The sequence below is a fragment of the Gouania willdenowi genome, chromosome 6 (genome assembly GCF_900634775.1).
Source record: "Gouania willdenowi chromosome 6, fGouWil2.1, whole genome shotgun sequence".
Classification (NCBI taxonomy): Eukaryota; Metazoa; Chordata; class Actinopteri; order Blenniiformes; family Gobiesocidae; genus Gouania; species Gouania willdenowi.
The window spans coordinates 9,928,305-9,947,811 of NC_041049.1; the positions used below are offsets into that span (position 1 = coordinate 9,928,305).

A 19,507-nucleotide genomic window follows, 5' to 3' on the forward strand; every position below is an offset into this window, starting at 1 on the left:
ATGGCCACTTTGACAGCTTGGAGTACTTGCCTGTAGTGTCCAATGGTTCTCTGCTCCATAAGCACATGAACAAGATGCAGTACAAAGCCATGATGGTTTACAATATTCTAAAACACTGTCTGTATGGTCCAGGACAACTCCTAAAGGTGTTCTGCATTGTTTTTTTGGACTGTGGGAACATAGGGCCTAATTTTCAAACTTTTCAGCAAAAAAATAAATCCTAAAAAATGTAAATTTGTCCACTTTTTGAATGATTTCAAAAATTTTTATGGTCGAAATCACAGAATTTATGCATTGCCTTTTCAAATCTATGGGAGAAGGGACGAACACACACTGACTGCAGTCAGATGCTAATTATTGCTCTCTTCATATCACCAATATGCGTGTTTGATCGCACATGTAATACATGCATCATTCCATGTCCTTTCACATGTGGCCCACGCACTTCAGTTTTAAAAAATCCTGACATTTTTATCAATTGTTCTGTGATTATTGTTGATTCTGAATACTTCTTGAAATATGGCCACTTTAGTAAGGTGTGTCTTTTTTTGCTCGTCCTTATTTTTCTTCCATTTTCAGCTTCCAATATCTCAGGAACTACATCACATAAGAAACTATGTGGAAGCCGTTGACAGAGTTTCAGGTCGAACAGACAGTGTCGGGGAGATTTTCGCTCCACAAACACACATGCACACACACAGACCTTTCTTGCTTTTATTATAAGACTAGAACAGTGCCCGTCGGAAGTATGTATTCATATTGTTCGGATCTTTTAATTTAACCCATAACTCGTGTTTGTCTGTTAGTTTTATTCAAACTTCAATAACCACAGTTAGCCTTTGATGTCTACCCGTGGGACTTTTAAAACATAGTAACATCATCACTGCTTTTGAGGCAGTTCTTTCCATTTGAACTCAAATTAAGAATTAATATTATTAATTGTGTAGACCTGTTATTTATATATAGTATGTTGGATGTACAAAGAGGTGTAAATACTCTGTATTTTGTAGTGTTATAAAGGGGTATATTTGCGGGTGCAAAGTAAAATAACGTGTGCAATTTCCCTGGTTTAATTCTATGGGACATGTGCATGATAAATGTATTTTTTTTATTATTCATTTATATATATATATATATATATATATATATATATATATTGTCATATGTCTTTTTGTGCATTTTTTGTATAATTATAGTTTTCTGTTGCCGTTGTAGTGTGATTCTGGAGTCATTTTGTGTATTTTTGTATCTTTTTAGTGTAGTTTTGTGCATTTATGTTTGTCATTTTGTGTATTTTTTGTGTAAATATTTAGTTTTGTGTATTTTGAGTTATTTTCATATTTTTGTTGTTTGGTGTGTATTTCTGTAATGTATGTTTTTTGGAGTAACTGTGTGTTTTTGTTGCCTTGTGGTATATTTTTGCGCATTTCTGTTGTTATTTGTGTACTTTTTGTATCAATATTTCATTTTTTGTTTTATTTTACTCCTTTAGTATATTTTTATTGTAAATACCTTATGTGTGGTGAGGGTTTGTTTTGACATGTGTGTGTGTGTGTGACTCACTACCTGTCCTGGTTACCGTGTGAGACTCTCCATCTCCTCCGTGGGTTCTCTCTCTCACACACACGCATGCGCATTAGCCAAGCGCATGCACATGCGTGTGTAGAGAAAAGAAAAAGAAAAAAACGGACCCGCGGGAACTATTTGAAACTTCTGGGAACTCTTCAGATGTCGCAACTCTCTCTCTAAACGGCTCTGTGTGAGTTCAGCGTGGACATTCAAGGTGTGCATTTGGTTAAATAGCACGAGGTGAAGATATCAGCGTTTATAATACCGTATCCGCGGAGAAATTAGCATTTTTCGCCGTTTGCTTTCAACACAGCAGCGGCCATTGTATGTTTCCACGAAAGAGAAATCCACAGGAGCTCGTTTGCCTGCACCCAGGTCTTCAGCGAGCGATTGGCGCTGGCCGCACACGTGACTCTAGCCCGCCACTGTGATTGGCTCTGGCCAATCTCTGAAATAGATATAGATGGTGCGCTAGCGCCCCCTCACACTGAGGTCAAACGCTGAATAGGTTTCACTTCTGGGTGAACGTGAATGTGCCTTCCGGGAAAACTAATTAAAATAAACATTTTGAAATGACCAAATTACTCCAAAATAACGGATGCACACACTTGTGGTATTTGGAAGCCGTTGACAAAGTTTCAGGCGGAACAGATATCGCGTCAGGGAGATATTTGCTCCACAAACACAAACACACACGCACATAACTCTCTTGCTTTTATTGGTAGGTAGATAGACGCGCAAACACGAAATGACAAGAGACATGAAGAAGGCTGACGGCTGTTTGAGGCTTTGTGATTACAACACATACAATTTATTTTGTTGCTTCCAGCATCTCAGCAGAGAACCTTAACGTGCATGAATTTAATCACACACGTGTAGTAAGATACATTCACTTTAGCTATCCAACAAGTTTATTGTGAAAAGACTGACAACATATTCATCAAAACAGTGTTTTTCAAACTTCAAAGCATGCTTGATTTATTTAATTCATAAATGATGCACAATGGAAAAATTGATCCCTAATTTTAAATTCAGATTCCATCCCATCAACGCAATTTAGCATTGAATTATCCAAATGTGGCCCCTCCTAAAGTTTGAAAACTACCGCCCTGGAGGAATACAAAGACATCATCACGTTCAGGTTTCAAAGAACTTTTGTAAAAAATTCAAGTTCAGTTCCTTTGAAAACATGAACAAAGTTCCACATGAAGATGCTCGCGGACGACACAAAGGGACACAACAAGGTTATATCAGTGTGACATGTTGGTAGAACCTTTCATGGAAAGGTGGGGGAGGTCCACTGAAGCCTGGCTTTAAAAGTAGAGGTAGAGACGTTTTCATGACCAAAACAAATAAATAATAATAATATTGATAATACTAAACAGTGATGTTTGCATATATGGATGACAGAGTTGTCCATGGATCTTGGCACAGAATGAGTGAGGATAAAAAACAGCAGCGTTTCCATACAGTACCTTGTGTTGCTGCTGTTTTTTATCCTGCAATACGAGCTGATGCAACACAATTTGGTTCTTATCTGTACTGTAAAGTTCAAGTGTGAATGACAATAAAGAAAGTCTAAGTGTGAGCAGAATTAAATGCATGAGCAGAGAGAACAGAAGCCCCTCCCATTTCAAACAACTCACACGACCTGGTTTACTGCAAAGACTAATCTTCACTGGAAATGAAAGTTATTTGTATTTATTTTATTATTAGTTATAAGAGTGACTCGATCCGGTGTTGATATTTGTCCAATATCAGCAAAAAAAAAAAAAGTATCGGATTATATCAGCAGAATATTTAAGACACATTTTTTTTTGTTTTTATTGGATTTATTAATTTTTTTTAAAATTCAATTTAATAGTAGAATATTCATATGTTTAAGGTTAAAATGTATGTAACCCATTGGTTAATAACAAATGGGTCAGACTTTCTCATACCTACTGTTGCTGACTATTGTTGTGATTTCTAACTTTCCACACAACAAAATAAGTAATACATTTATGCATGATTTGTGTGGATATCATATTGGATTAATATCGGTATTAGGGCTGGGCGATATATCGAGATTCAACAAATAGAGTTTTTTATTTTGGTGATATAGAAAATTACAATATTGCCTGTATCAATATATATACAATTTTTTTTTACAGCTTATTTTGTATTAAAATACTCCTTTTAGGAGTCACTGCTTTAACCTAGACCTTCCCCTAAACAAGCCATACTACAGAACTCACTCACATGTGCTGTCCCTTACAAGAGAAAAAAACAAAAAGTGGCACCTATTGTGGAGCTGTTTGTTAATAAATGAGCCTGCGTGGCATTTTGAATCAGCATATTTAACCCAGCATTGTCTTTCTGGTCAGACTTCATTTTAATTAAAATGATCAAAACTTATTTTGTATATTGCCATTTTGAGAAAAAATATCAAGATATGAATTTTGGTCCATATCGCCCAGCCCTAATCGGTCTTGGTCAATACTCCAGGTTACGACGTCCGTATCGTAACGGGAGTGAAAAAGTTTGATCGGGACATCACCAATTACTAATGTTTATTCTAAATATATTCATAGAATGTTTACAAAATGTGTCTCGGCTTTTTTAACACAAAAACGTTGACAAGCTGACCAGAGGAAGTCAGCACCACATTAAATGTCTCATGTTTGTGATTTCCTGTCCCACATAAGGCACGTCCGATGCTCCACATAAGCCGACTCCATCCTGGCATTGCTTTGAACGTTTTCCAAACTGAAGAGTAGGCTTGGGCAGTAATACCGTAGCAATGGTATCAGCTTCAATACAGTCATTAAAAAAAATGCAATGCACTTATATAGGAGATATTGATTAAATATTAAATATATATATATTTTTTTTAATGCTTAAACATTATTCTATGTCCAGGAGCATTTATGTGCTGGATGGGTTGTTGTTACGTGACAGCGCGGAGGTGAGAGAGTCTCTCGCGTCCGCACTGTCACGTGACGAGAGAGAGAGAGAGAGGGAGAAAGAAGCCAGGTTTAGCACCGAGTGACATGGGGCCTTGTGTACAAAAGGTACGTATGTCCAAATATGTCATAATAAGCGGCAAAATCCTGATGATCAGAAACCGGAGTGGGTGTGGAAATGTGCAGTCTTTCACGTCAAGTCCTGAGGGAGCGTACGTTTCTACATAGTTGATGCTTTAAATTCTAAGGACTTATGGGGCACACTACCAAAATAATAAAATACATTCACACGAGAACCTCTAAAAAAAAAAAAAAAAAAAAAAAAAAAAAAAACCAGAGCGTGCACTCGGACTGTGCCGTAATATTGTCGGGGCCTTTTCACACAGCTGGCAACGTAAGAATGAACTCCACAAGAAGCAAGTGGAGTTGGGACTCCCAGAACATAGTCTCAAAACGGTAAGCGTACATTTTATCTGAATTTGTTAAGTTTAAATGATGCAACTAAGAATATAATGGAATACTCGGTGCTTCATTTTTAAATCATCAAGTCCCGGAACAAACGCCGCATGTTGCTCCAGCAGTAAGAGCGAGACAAAAAAGTCACAGAATACATTTTTTTGCTAACTAAATGGGCCAATAATTTCACGTGAACACAAACAACCAATCAGCATTAAAGAAGCAGGGACAATCGCCCATTAGAGCATCTGTCTCTCACTGAGTGACAGATGTCAAAATCTTCAGCGTTTGAGCAATAAGAACAGCTCAATATCACTGCTAATTTAGCCACAAATAGAAAAAATTATTTACAAACTTTTACACCCATAAGGTCATAACTCCTCTAATGAATCAGCGGCGCAGAAAATGAAAAAATGCGTGCTTACCTTTTATTTGTCAAAATAGCCAAATAAAAAAGACATATTTAACAGCCGAGGCCCGCCTTGGCTTGCCCTCCTCATGTCCACTGGATAGATGCAGGACAGGTGCTACTGCGATTTCCAACATAAACAACCTTTACCTCAGGCTTAGCTTCACTTATTGGATTAAAAAAGCTCTTTTGTAGCCAATTTCTATGATCGTCAGCGCTGACAGAGAAACATTTTTTGCGCAAAATCACCCACGTAGCATGGGGGCATGGCTTGACTCTACATTCAATTTTGTGTTTACAATGAAATTGATTTCAACTCAAAAAAAAAGATTCAGCTGTCCAAATATAATATTTAATGTAATTAACACCTAAAAGCAAAAAAGGGGTCAGATTTTTTTTTTTAATTTTTAAGGGCTCTATTCTCCCATGTGTGTAAGTCCAAAAAGCCCTGTTTTTGGCTGAGCACTATTCTCCCCCTGTACTTCAGTCAGTCGCTGTGTGCCTTCATCCCTGTTACGCACTGTGGGTGGAGCAGCCCTAAAATATGGGTGTTCCCATTCAAATCTGGCTTTACGCTGGGCGTTTTCCCCAGATGTAGCGAGTGGCCCGCAAGTCCGTACCACAAGCTCACCTTCGGGGGGGTTTTCAGCACCGCAGATAAAGTCGTCAGTCCACAACGAGCCCTGTTAAAGCCGGAAAAAGTGAACATGCTCGTTTTTCTGGCAAAACATCTTGACTAGATTTGATGCCACAGTTCCTATTCACACTGTGTTTATTATTATTTTACGATATACGGTAATACCGTATACCACAGTAAAATAGGGAGGCAGTATAACGGTATCAAAAATTGGATATCGCCCAAGCCTACTGGAGAGTCATCGAGTGTCAGTAGAACTCAATCAGATACTCGGGGTATATCTGATTACTGTCGAAGATGACGTAGATCTTTGGGTTGACAATGTTGTCGACGCAGCTGTCGAAGAAGTTGGTGAAGCTGGAGGGGGGTCTACAGTACATGGGCTCGCCCTTCGTGAACTCCCCAATGATCACTCGGGCTAGGAACATGGTCTTGTAGGGCGGCTCGTTGGCAAATATTGGTGGTGTGAGTCCGTGTTTCTGTAAGGTGGTGTTGTGTTTCCTTGTGGTTCGACAGTAGTTGCTGGAATATATCGCGTCCCTGGCGAAGTAGCTCCCTGCAGGAAAGACAGATATGGGTATCAGATTTAAAAAAAAAAAAAAAAAAATATTTAATGACGCTTCATTGCAGTAAAAGAGTGTCCACCTTTGCCGAAGGCGTCGCCGTTACTTCCTGTCAGACGCCAATCAAAGTTGAACGTACATATAGCCTGTATGTTGCTGTGCCCCGTGCCGTGGAAGAGCATTCTCTCCTCGATATCCAGAGTGCGCTTGACTTTTCGCAGCTGGGTTTTCTTCCTTTCAGAAAAAAACAGCCACAAAATACTGATTACTAATTATCCTTCAATACGAGATCGGAGAGAACCCAAAGAATAAAACATTCTGCTTTGGTAGAAAATACAACCACGACACAGAAAGGAAATCTGTGTACTAGTGATCGGCCGATGAATTGGTCGATCACTAGTACACAGATTTTCTTTTCTTGTTAATGCTGATGCAATTTAGAACAGAAACTTGAAGTTTGTTGCTTAATGTGCATCACGTTATTTTCCTCTGCTAATTTATGTTCTGGGGTTGTGTTGGAATGGACAATTATTCATGATTTCTTTGTGTTTAATACTATAATTATATACTGTATATTTATACTGAATAATCCTGTTAATAAAATAAATATTCAGTCAGGCCAACTTTTGTCAAAGCTATTTCCAGGACAAGGACGAACAGTTCTCTTTCATAATATTTCATGAGATGTCTATTTTTTTACTTGTTCTTGTTCTCATCACCTGTTTTTATTATTTGTTAAATATTTTTCAGTTGGTGTCGTTCTACCTCACCATTGTTAATTTCAATAAATGTTCCTTTTTTAAAAAATTGAGACTTGTACCATTTGTTATCATCATTGTGTAATTTTATGATGTAAGTTGAGCAAAAGTAGTATCGGCTCAAGAAAATCGACAATCAGTATCAGTCATCGGCTAAGGCTGATGGGAAAAAAAATTGGTATCGGCATCGGCCATAAAAAACCCATATTGGTCGATCCCTACTGTGTACCCTTTGTTCTTTGGTTATCCCATTTTTAAACAAAATCAAAATAACAATTAAAGTGTGGTTATTTTGTTTGCCTAGTAGTTAAAGACAGCGGGCTTGTAATTGGAGGGTCGCCGGTTCAAATCTCACCCTGGCCATCACTGTGGGATAATGAGCAAATCCCTGAACCCCCAACTGCTCCCTGGGTGCCACACCCTGGCTGCCCACTGCTCCTCAAAGGATGGGTCAAACGCAGAGAACAAATTTTGTCTATGTGTAAACATACAGTATATGACGAAAAATAAAATTTTAAAGCCCCGATTCTTAAAACCAAAACAGAAATACAGAAAAATCAAAAACCAGACAAGCAGCGTTTTTCTGTTTTAAAATTCAATCTTCAGTTTGTGTGAGATTTGGATATTTAAGGGAAACTAAGATGAGAGCTTCATGTTTTAATCTCACCACACAGAGTGGACCCACAGAAGGGGGCAGACTTTTACTCCTGGACAAAAAAGGAGCAATGCATAAGTCACATTACTGATGAACTGAAACGTTATTAATTCATAAATAATAATAATAAACTATAAAAAAGGATGTTACCTGAAACATGCACATATAAAGGAACCAAAGATGGTGAAATGAATACAGGTAGGTAATGAAATGAATCTACTGGTGCTCCTCGTTTCATGTGATCAACTTCCATCTATGTTGGCAGCTGCCGTTGCAAAAAATATATATATGATTTTTACTGCCCTCAAAAAAGCTGTAATTGTGTTTGAAAGAGTGTCAAATTGTAGAAGTTCCAGAGTCCATTCCCCACACCAGCCTCACATTCAATAGTCAGTCACCAGTTTATTTGGATACTATTTGGATCGTAACACTGTTCAAAAATGTCACCCATTCTCTCCTGCATCTCCACCTCCTCATCCTCCTCACCACCGGCTTCTGTCTGTGCTAACGGCTCAAACATGTATGGGTCCAGACCACCGTGGTTGTAACTGTTGGGAAGAGACTCTGGAGGCGAAAAGTCCTCCACCTCAAATTACCTCTCTGTGGCAAAAGTGTCCGCACTGTCGGACTCGCTCATGTTTAGCTTGTTAGCTAGTGATGGGTTTTGATTCTGTGTGCAAGGGACAGAGGGGAGGTTACTGAAAGTATCTGGGTGCGTCTTACTGCTACACCAGTAACGCCCATAATCAAGGCTTTTTTTAAATTTCCCTCCTAGTGGCAGCTCAGCAGAAGGCAGGAGTGTACTTATCCTTTAAGTTGGCAAGATATTCACAGATTTAGACTTCCAGCATCAATAACTCTTTAATGAACCATCATGGACACACCAATTACGCCTCTTTACCATTGGTGTGAGGTGGACAACATGCTTCAAAATCCTTTTTATCAAATGAAGCAAAGCAAAACCTCTATGTGTTGAGCTTAAAACATGAAACATTTGAAACGAAATAACCAAAGAAGGTTACACAAATTAAAGAAACAAACATATCTGATGTGAATATACCATCACTGTGCTATAGACTTTGCGCTCTAAAAATGCATCCCCTGGAAAACTGGCAAGGCTGTTATCAGAGGATAGATTATTTCATACGCTTGTTAAAAGAAAAAACAGCAACAGATAGCAGGAAAATGCGACTGAAGAAAAAATTCAGAAACGCACCCGATCCAACTGAACAACTCTGGAATAAACTCCAAAATACAAAACTTAATCTGGATAACATCTTGTCTAAAAAAAACTCTTTTTTATTTTGCAGCAATTATGATACAAAAACTTTGACTACAATAAGAAATCAGGCAAATACTTGGCAAACCAGCTCAAACACAACAAAGAAAATTAATTTATAGCAGCAATCGCTAATAACTCAGGTCAAACTTTAAACTTACCTCAGGACATTAATAAGGTTTATCATGATTATTATCTAAATGTAAACTGTACTCATCAATCTTAAACCGTGACCCTGAAGATATTAAAACCTTCCACAATAACCTAAACCTACCACAGCTAACCATAGAACAGAAAACCACCTGAGACTCACTCCTAACCTTACAAAAATTACAAAATGCATTGGATAGCATGTCGACAGGCAAAGCACCCGGTCCAGATGGGTTCGCTGCAGAATTCCTAAAACACTTCTGGTCAATATAAGCTCCACTTTTCTTTGGAATAGTAACAGAGAATAAAAATAAAGATTATGTAGGATGTAAATACAGTGAACATCAAATTATTACTTAAAGTAGAACTAAGTAACTTTTTCACCTTAATAAATAAATACAAGTGTTTATGGGGTGATTGGGGGGGGTCTTTCATCTCCCCCTGCTGTCTCTGTCTCTACAAATTCACTTTTCTCAAACTTATATCAGGGCGGAGCCAGCAAAAAAAGGCAGAGAAGACCTTTTTCCGAGGAACGGAGCAACTCAATGCAGTGACAGCTCAGCAGCAACACACAGCTATCACACACACTGTCGTCGGGGCAACAGGCATGCACACACACTCGCAACCCAGCGCTCCATGAGGCAGCACACACAAATATCCATCAATCCATCTATCTATCTATCCATTTTCAGAGCCACTTTGTCAGCACAGAAACAAACATCACACACATTTCCACACTCCCTTCGGTATTACTCCCACATCATTCATTTATTTTACTTGTCTCTCTTCCTCATACTGTTCACATGGTCACATGGGACTATTCGTGTGAAAGCCACCTTTGTGTCACTGTTGTATTATATATTTTCAGTGATCGGTTGCTACCGTCTTGGGACACTAACATAACCTAAAGGGGACCTTTAGGGGGAGTGCTAAGCGCAAGTTACTTAGTCGTGCTTTAAATCAGACAAAAACCCCATGTTACCATCAACAGGGTGAATACAGGTAGGAAGAAGTTATATTTAAGACCTTTTTAATACCACCGTAAAGAAAATTTAAGATCAAACTTGCAATGGAAATACAGACCAAAGGGAAAATATACTATTTTACAAATAAAGGCATTGATGTCAGTTAATAATGTACGAAAAGAAAAAATTTAAATAATCAGTTGTTCAAGAACATTCTTCAAATGTGGAAAGAGAACAAAAATATCAACATTGTCCTAAATGATATTTTTTGTAACAATTCTCACAACATTTAATATGATTGGACAATAATGAAAATTGACAGAAACCTGTGAGCAAACCAAACGCCCAAGTGCTTTTATCAGAACCTTCACAGTGTAATGCCATATAAAATTAGGCATTCTCCGAAAATGTAAATAAATAGTCATTAAATCGTCATTTTCCCATTTGGCGCAACCAAAAAGGCCAACTTAGCTAGAAAGGAGGCAGCAGACTTATTGCGTCATGTGATCTAAATGACGAGGCGAGATGAAATGAGATGAGAAGAGCGTTCAGTCCGCGCTCACAACAAATTATCATGGTGACAGGACTCGAGCTGCAATAAACAATTATTTTCATAATCGATCAATCGGTCAATAAATTAATCGATTAATTAATTTCAGCCTTTTTATTTGTCCCGTTGTGAATATAGTGTCTGGTCATCTTAAGGTAGTCTTCATTGGCTACACGTGTCCATATATCAGCAGTGAGACACAGTTTGTCTTAACTACATTCTTCACTTCCTTTAAAGTTTCTTCATATTTTTTTCTTTCTTGTAGTGAAGCTTCATCTTCAACCATCGACATGGGCCTCATGTCAGTGATAATAATGTAGAGGATGATTTCAGTCACTGCTTCTCTCTGTGGTTACATCATGTGTTTGTCATCACGAAGACTGTTATTGTTTAATGGTTGCTGATGAAATTAGAAATATAGTATAGCATTAGTACAGTATGTATTATAGCACAATTTACAACAACTCAACAATTAACTTGTTTTATTTACAGTAATAGGTTAAGGCAAGTTAGTAGGCCAAAGAGCCATACCAGAATGTCATTGCCCGAACCCGTTAGATCTCGGAAGTTAAGCAGGTCTGGGCCTGGTTAGTAGTTGGATGGGAGACAGCTGAGAATTCCAGGTGCCACAGTGGGGTGGCAGTCACCCCAGTGGTATCTGTCATTGTGTCCTTGGGCAAGGCACTTCACCCACATTGCCTAGTATGAATGTAATGTGTGAGTGAGTGTTGGTGGTGGTCGGTGGCAGCCTCGCCTCCATCAGTCTGCCCCAGGGCAGCTGTGGCTACAACAGTAGCTTACCACCACTTAGTGTGGCGTGAAAGAATAATTCCTAATTCTGTAAAGCAATTTTTGAGTGTCTATGATAAAGCGCTATATAAAATTGATGCATTATTATTATTATTAAAGAGCAAAACGCACGCACACACTACAAGTACCTTAAAAGTACTTCAAACAAATTTGAGCAGATTACTTTATTCTAACTTGTCTAAATGCAATTAATCCAGCCTCACTCCATTACAGACCAGTGTCCTCACCAACACTAGGCCAAAAAATGTAAACTTGTAGCTTTATCTTTAAACTATGACCACCATTGTGTACAATTTAAGTTCATATGTAAAGCACATTTAAACCCTGCTTAAAGGCATTGTAGACGATGTTTAGCTTCCGGGTGGATCATCAAGACTATTGGTCCTCCTAATTGTCAATCATGTTTACAAAAGGCCGTCGTACGTGCTCGCGCCTGGTGCTCACCGGGTCCTTTGAAAATGGATTTTCACTTACCGGTGGCGAGTCTGACGTAGTGGGAAAAGTGCAAATCTTCTTTTGGTAGGTAAGCTTGTATGACCGATGTCCACACCAACTTGTAAACAGAGCTGTGCACGAGGGAAATGGGGCTCGTGCACGCTCTCTCATGCTGCGCATGTGCAGAGGGCATTTCTTTTCTAAACTTAGGGAAAATCATCCTCTATACCTTTAAGCTGATAAAACTAAATAAAAAAATTATCTCTCGCACACAGACACGCACACGCAAAAATCACACAAGCGCCCACACAAACATTCATGCGCACCCACATTAGCATCAGGCAAGCTACCAGAGGGGCTAATGCTGGGTTCACATCGTATGTGTCTTCTGCGGCACCGGACGCACGAAACGTTCCGCATGTGTCGCAGGATCAAAAAATGTCCCCATTCGCTTCATACAAAAGCTGGAAGCACCGCCCACCAGCAACACATCTAACTGGGTGAGTTTCACTGCCTGCTGAAGCGAGGAGCTGCGCTCCTTTTTCTCCTCTCACAAACATAAACCACCAGTGAAAAAAGCCGGTGTGATTAGCGGCTAATGCCAAATCCTTCCTAGTCCCAGTTATAAAGGCCGTGTCATACAGCTCCAGGTGTTCACACACAGCTTTTTCTCTATGGTTGAATGGGTGAAAAGACCGGTGTCCATGTAGACGGCCTGACGTCATCTTCAACAAAGACTAATTTACCTGCTGTTGAGCTCCTTTACCACTTTGGTCGAATTTCATTCTCCACCTCCGCTCTGCATCCAACTTGCTCTGTTGACTCGTTCGGCAGGGGGAGGGTTTTTATTTTTAAACCAAAACTTTATCGACAAAGCTCTGCAGGTGAAGCAAACGGCTGCGCGTCTATCGGACGAAGCAACAGAACGATGATTAAATCCGTTGCCAATTCTTTTAATCCTTGATTTTTATCGATTCGTTGTTGCAGCCTTAGACTTGACTAAAGCACATTTAAGACCTATCTGATCTGAATTTAAGACAATTTAATACTTTTTAAGGCCTTTTAATTGTAAAATATTATTTAAGACTTTTTAATCACCCGCGGTCACCCTGCTCAAGCTATCATTCTAGCTCAACACAGATGTAAAAGTTGTCTCCAAAGCACAAACTTCCAGGTTAGAGAGTAGTTCGGTCAATTATATACCAAGACCTATTACATGAAAGTCAAGTGAAACTTCAAAGGGACCATCAAAGTCGATCAACAAAACTCCTGTGATGAAGACTGGCAGTTGAAAGTCGAAACATGTCGGGAGATAAAACCTTGTCTGAATAAATGAAACCTCAACTTAATAATCCAATATACCAAGACCAGATAGGATTGATCAAAAATAGACATTCCACAGGCAATACCAATAGAATAATGTGATTAACATGGCACAGAAAGAAAACAATCATTTTGTCACTTGACACAGAAAAAGCATTTGACAAAGTGGACTGGTCATTTCTCCTTGCGGTCCTTGACAAATTTTGCTTTGGAGAATCATTTATCCATTGGATCTCCATCCTGTACACTAAACCTAAAGCTTCAGTAACATAAAAAAAATAAGATTCCAAAAAATAAAAAAATTATAATAATCCATCCCCATTCCCCTCCCAGTGTCTACCTGCAGAAGAACTCCCACAAGTCGATGTTCTGGATTCTCTGGATTGATTTGATTGGATTATGCATCGTTCTTTCATAGAGTCGGGCGACTTCTTTAAACTCGTGCGTGTCCCTGCCAAGCTGGATGAGCTGTGAAAAAACAACAACCTCAGCAATTATTTAGAAGAAATGAAGATCATCAGTAGTTTGTTTGATGGAAACATAAGCAACATTGCAACATTAACACTAATAATCCAGGAAGTTGTGGTGAAGACTTAATGCAATAATTAAAGCCTGAAAACCAGAAGTTGAATAACATGTGACCACATCAAAATATGTGGAATTCAGATGTTTTCAGTCTAATGGAACATTAGACTTTAATTATAACCCCTAATGTTGATCAGCCTCTCTCAGCATTGTCATCAGATTGGTTTCATGTCCCAAAATGTTGCTTTTGCTTGAATTTGTCTAACTGGATGATGACAGCAGACCCAAGATCAGAAAAAAGGCAAACATGGCTTCTGCCACTAGATGGCACTAACATTGTAGTGGATGGGAATTTTGCAAAGGTACCAAATAGGATGACAAGAATATATTCAAGATGTGCCACATCTGGTGTGATGAGCATCGTATCCATCCAAGTAAAAAAAAAAAAAATGCATATCTTGATCTAATTTTGAGCATCACCCAAAGCAAATACATAAACAAAATATATCTAAAAAATCACACTAAATGACAGAAAAATACACCACATAAACACAAAAATGACTCCCAAAAGATACACAAACCGACTCTAAAAACCAAAATGGCAACAAGAATGCAGAAAATTACAATACAATTACACAGTGACTCGCAAGATACAAAAACAACACAAACACACAAAATAACTACAAACACAAAAAATGGCAACAAGAATGCACAAAATGACAAGAAACACCCCCATTTTCCACTGGATGCGGGTCCACTGCGTTACGTCTCCACCACGCCACCAGAGCTGATAAGTTTAAGTTTTTAACTTTAGTCAATGTGTTAATTTTCACCAGGTCTGGTGCGCTGCGTATCTGTTCAGTCCCAGCTGCGACAGTCCGGAGCTCTCCGGCAAAGATACGCAGGACTTCTATTTCTGCCAGATGCCGGAGCACGACGCAACAACTCAGCACAGAGTAAATACAATGAAACAGGAAGTTAAGCACATACTAAACATTAAAACTTCCGGTTACTTTTCAAAATAAAACACTTCAGGTCATATTATCTCTTCTCTGTTGGCTGTAGCTAAAAAATGTAGCCAGGACAACAACAAAAGGTCAACTTTATATTTTAATACCTTAAAACATGTAAAAAACAAAAAAGCTGTGAAACTAAATAATGTAATATTTACATATATATCTGAAAAGTGTTAGTGTTTCCCTGTCACTTGCGCGGTTATGTAAATATCGCAAGAACTCCTTGGCCTTGTGACGTCAACCGGACTGCACCGTGGCGCACTCAAAACGCAACCGGTGGGGATCGCCGGACAGCGGAGCAAAACTGGGTCGGAGCGGTGGCGCAGCAGAGACGTATCCAGTGGAAACCCCGGGTTAATAAAGTCCAAAACACAGGAAATGACAACAAAGACCCACAATATTACTTACATAACACACAAAACTACAAGAAATGCACAAAATAATATCAAAAATACACAAAATGGCTCAAAAAACACACAAAACAAGAACAAAGATACAAAAAAAGAGGAAAAAAAAACAAGCAGAAAAATACACTGAAAGCCTTTGTTCTGTCCTGTATTAACACTCAGATTGGTCATTATTCTCTTTATTTCATCAGTATCCGTCCTCTGCTCTCCATAAACATATCCTCACCTGATAGGGCTCGTCTGTATCGATTCTCTCCCAATGACAGGGAACAGGCAGGGCCAGGTTATCACAAATAAACCTAAAGGAAAATGGAAAGAAATTGATTAAACGAGTGCATAAATGACTTCAGTCTCGACCAAAGTCCACACAAAACGTCCTTACTACCTGAAACCTGTTGCAGATTGGAGAGACCGTTTGATTGGCCACTGCTTTCCCGTCACCATGTTTGTTTGACGCATAGCTAAGGACAAATCCTATCATTAGGAAATGTGATTTTTATATTTATATTTTTTAAAGTGGTGTTTCAGTAAAGTAGCATGTACCTGAGAAGTCCAGCCGGAATGTGTACTTGGCTGTGTTGTACTCCATCACCCCATGCTGGTTCCTGCTGTAGCACTGTTCAATCTGAGCACTGGTCACAGAGCAGGCGGCACTGGGATCATCCTGAGAAACAAACTGGGAATTATCCATTACATTTTAAACTATCAGCTAAAGTACAGCAACTTTCATTGCCCGATCCCATTAGATCTCTGAAGCTGAGCAGGTCTGGGCCTGGTTAGTAGGTGGATGGGAGACCACTGAGAATTCCAGATGCCACAGTGGGGTGGCAGTCACCCCAGTGGTATCTGTCATTGTGTGCTTAGGCATGACACTTCAACCATATTGCCAAGTATGAATGTAGTGTGTGAGTGAGTGTTAGTGGTGGTCGGAGGGGCCGATGGCGCACTATGGCAGCCTTGCTTCCGTTAGTCTGCTCCAGGGCAGCTTTGGCTACAATAGTAGCTTACCACCACTAACTGTGGCGCGAAAGAATAATCCCTTAATTCTGTAAAGCGACTTTGAGTGTCCAAAAAAGCACTATATAAAATTGATGCATTATTTATTATTATTTTATAACTTGATATAACTTGTTTTTTTTTTACAAGAGTTTGCAAAGTAATACAACATTTACATGATTGTGTTTTAGAGTCAATTTGTTTTGTTCTTTTGTATCTTCTTTTAAATCATTTTGTGCATTTATGTTGTCCTTTTGTGTATTTTCTCATAATATAGGTTTTTGGAGTTATTTAATGTATTTTTTAATTGACATTTTGTGTACTTTTCTTTCAGTTAATGAGTGTTTGGAGTCATTTTGTGTATATTTCCTGTAACATTTGTTTTTGTTGTGTTTTTATTGTAGTTTTGTGTGTTTTAGAGTAATTTTGTTGTTGTTTTGTATCTTCTTTGAAATCATTTTGTGCATTTGTGTTGTGATTTTGTGTATTTTCCCATTTTGTATCTTTTTTGGAGTCATTTTGTGTAATTTCTTTGCAGTTTTGTGTTTTGGAGTCATATTGTGAATGTTTGATGTTGTTTAGCATCTTTTCATAGTTATTTTGTGTATTATGGTTGTCATTTTGTGTATTTTTTTTGTCATTTTATGAATTTTTCAGTCATTTTGTAGTATTTTGTATATAACCCTGTAATGTATGTTTTTATTTTGTGTGGTTTGTTGTCATTTTGTGCATTTATGTATTTTTCTGTCATGTATTTTTTTTTTGTTATTTTACAAATTTTGCTGTAGTCTTGCTTGGAGTCAATTTGTATATTTTTGCTGTCATTTTGTGTACTTTTTTGTAATTTCGTGTATTTGTTGTCATTCTGTGTATTTTTCTGTAATTGTGTTTTTGGAGTTATTTTGTGCAATTTCATTTAGTTTGGGCAATGTCATATTGTGTATTTTTGTTGTTGTTTTGCATAATTTTTACGTCAATTTGTGTATTTTTCCATTTTGTATCTTTTTTGGAGTTTTTTTTCAGTAATTTCTCTGTCGTTTTATGTGTTTTGGAGTCATATTGTGCATTTATGTTGCCAATTTACGTTTTATTCTGTCATGCATATTTGTTGTTGTCATTTTGTGTTATCTTTGTGATAATTTTGTGCATTTTTCTTGTCATTTTGTGTATCTTTCTGTCATTTTGTGTGTTCACTTTGGGGGCATGTCTGTAGTGAGTGTATAGATATCTGATATCTGTTCCCTTCTCTATGGTTTCACATGGTTTCCCACTGGTAATCCATGTTGCCTGATTGAACACAGCACTGATAACATAAGTGGTGTGTGGATGTACATAAAGGTCTAAACATGTTATTATAACCATATTATTACCTCAAACATGTGCCACACTCCACACTCAGCCAGGTAGAACCAGAACCAGGTGGACTCTGAGGTGTCCATGTCCTCATAGTCAGTGCACTCCTCCTCTGAACACCTGATGGCAGACATGTCTGAATCTGAAACACACATATTCACCGGTGAAGCTTCTGTAACACCGTTTCCCGGTGCCACTTCCGACGCTGTGAACGCTTATCGTACCAGTTAGAAACCAGTCTGCTACTGGCACTGTGGGTTTATCCAAAGACTGAGTCGTCATGAATCATCAAAAATAATCACAGACTGGCTCTGTGCTTGTGGAGGCAAAATGATTAAATACATCTTCCTCATCGACCAATGTTTACTTTAATTTCCGGGTTTTTACGCACGGAAAACGTCGCTACGTCATGTGTGACGTAGCTCCGCCCCTTTTTTAGCGTTTACAGATAATAAAACATTTTTTTTTTCAATATAAAAAATATAGATACTTTCAATCGAAGAAAAAGTGATATAATGCAAAAAAAATAAAAGATAAAAGAAAAAAAATATATTTGAGACCCAAATAATTACATTTGAACACTTTTTTTCTTTTGATTGAAGTCATCTTTTTTGTATTTGTGCCATATTATGGGTAGTACATTTGTGTTATTATTAACTTAAAAAATAAAACATTTTTCAATATATATAAATTAAAAGATTATTTTTATTATTTATTTTTGGAATTAAAATGGGGTCGTCTGAAATGTCAAGCAATTGGTAAAAAAATTGATTACTGATTAAGATTGTGTATATATATAATTACAAATAATAACCTCTTATTTAATTGTTATTCTTTACCACACAGAATCTTAAACAAAAGTATTCTATACTTTCACTTCTCTCACTTTTTACTGTAGGTCAAATAAAATGCAGAATAAAAATATCTGAGCTGGCACGAACAAAGGCTGCTCTGTATTTGTAACTAATTCTAGAGAAAAAATGTCTTGGGGGTCACCAGAAATTTGTGATATAAGAAATGGGGTCACAACCATAGACATACAATATTTGTATACACCGCACTGACTGCTGCAGCCCACTAGAGTGGTGCGTCTACAGGCCATCTTGGAACAGCGGCAATCGCTCCTACAGTGCATTACATCTGGAGAAATGATGTGCTTACACAATTAAAGTTGTCATAAATTGCTCAATTCATGGGGTTTGTTTGTAATAAACATCAGACATGATAGATAGATAGATAAATAGACATATTCCCCTGTCCTGTCAAAGTAATCTGTGTTGAAGTGCTAACTGCAGAGCACGGACCTTTCAGTTGCCACAAAACCTTCCCGTTTCACTGCCAGTTCCCATTGTCTCCTTAAACTACTGTCTTTGGGAAACCTTAAACATCTGAGCAATGTAGCCAAAGATAGAAATTTGTCTACAACAAAAATAATTCCATCATTATTCCATCATTTGTCCTATTATTAGCTCTAAAAGATGCTGTATTTTAACCCATCCATTACTGCAGTAAGTCTGTTTTTTTCTGTGTAACAGGCTGTAGCTAGGAATGCTAGATTCATAACATCGGTGGTTCTGTTCGTCCTGTCGGCGTTTATTTCCCTATAGCTATAACAATCTGTTTTTTTTTAAGCCTTTAAGTTCCCTGGGAACATAAGCCATTGATGAAACTCCTCCATCCAGTCCTCCAGTTTGGTCTTGAGAGGT

At 38.1% G+C, this 19,507-nt stretch overlaps 1 protein-coding gene across 1 annotated transcript; it reads right to left on the minus strand.

Moving 5' to 3' along the window:
* Positions 1-4,876: 4,876 nt before the first annotated feature.
* Positions 4,877-18,321, minus strand: LOC114465145 (protein mono-ADP-ribosyltransferase PARP11-like). The gene is made up of 8 exons (XM_028449965.1): positions 18,026-18,321; positions 17,819-17,943; positions 15,996-16,116; positions 15,838-15,913; positions 15,679-15,751; positions 13,845-13,972; positions 6,662-6,813; positions 4,877-6,572 (listed from the first exon to the last, which is right to left on the minus strand). The coding sequence occupies exons 1-8, from the start codon at positions 18,081-18,083 to the stop codon at positions 6,265-6,267; spliced, it is 1,041 nt and encodes a 346-aa protein (XP_028305766.1). The 5' UTR covers positions 18,084-18,321; the 3' UTR covers positions 4,877-6,264.
* Between the last annotated feature and the right edge of the window lie 1,186 nt (positions 18,322-19,507).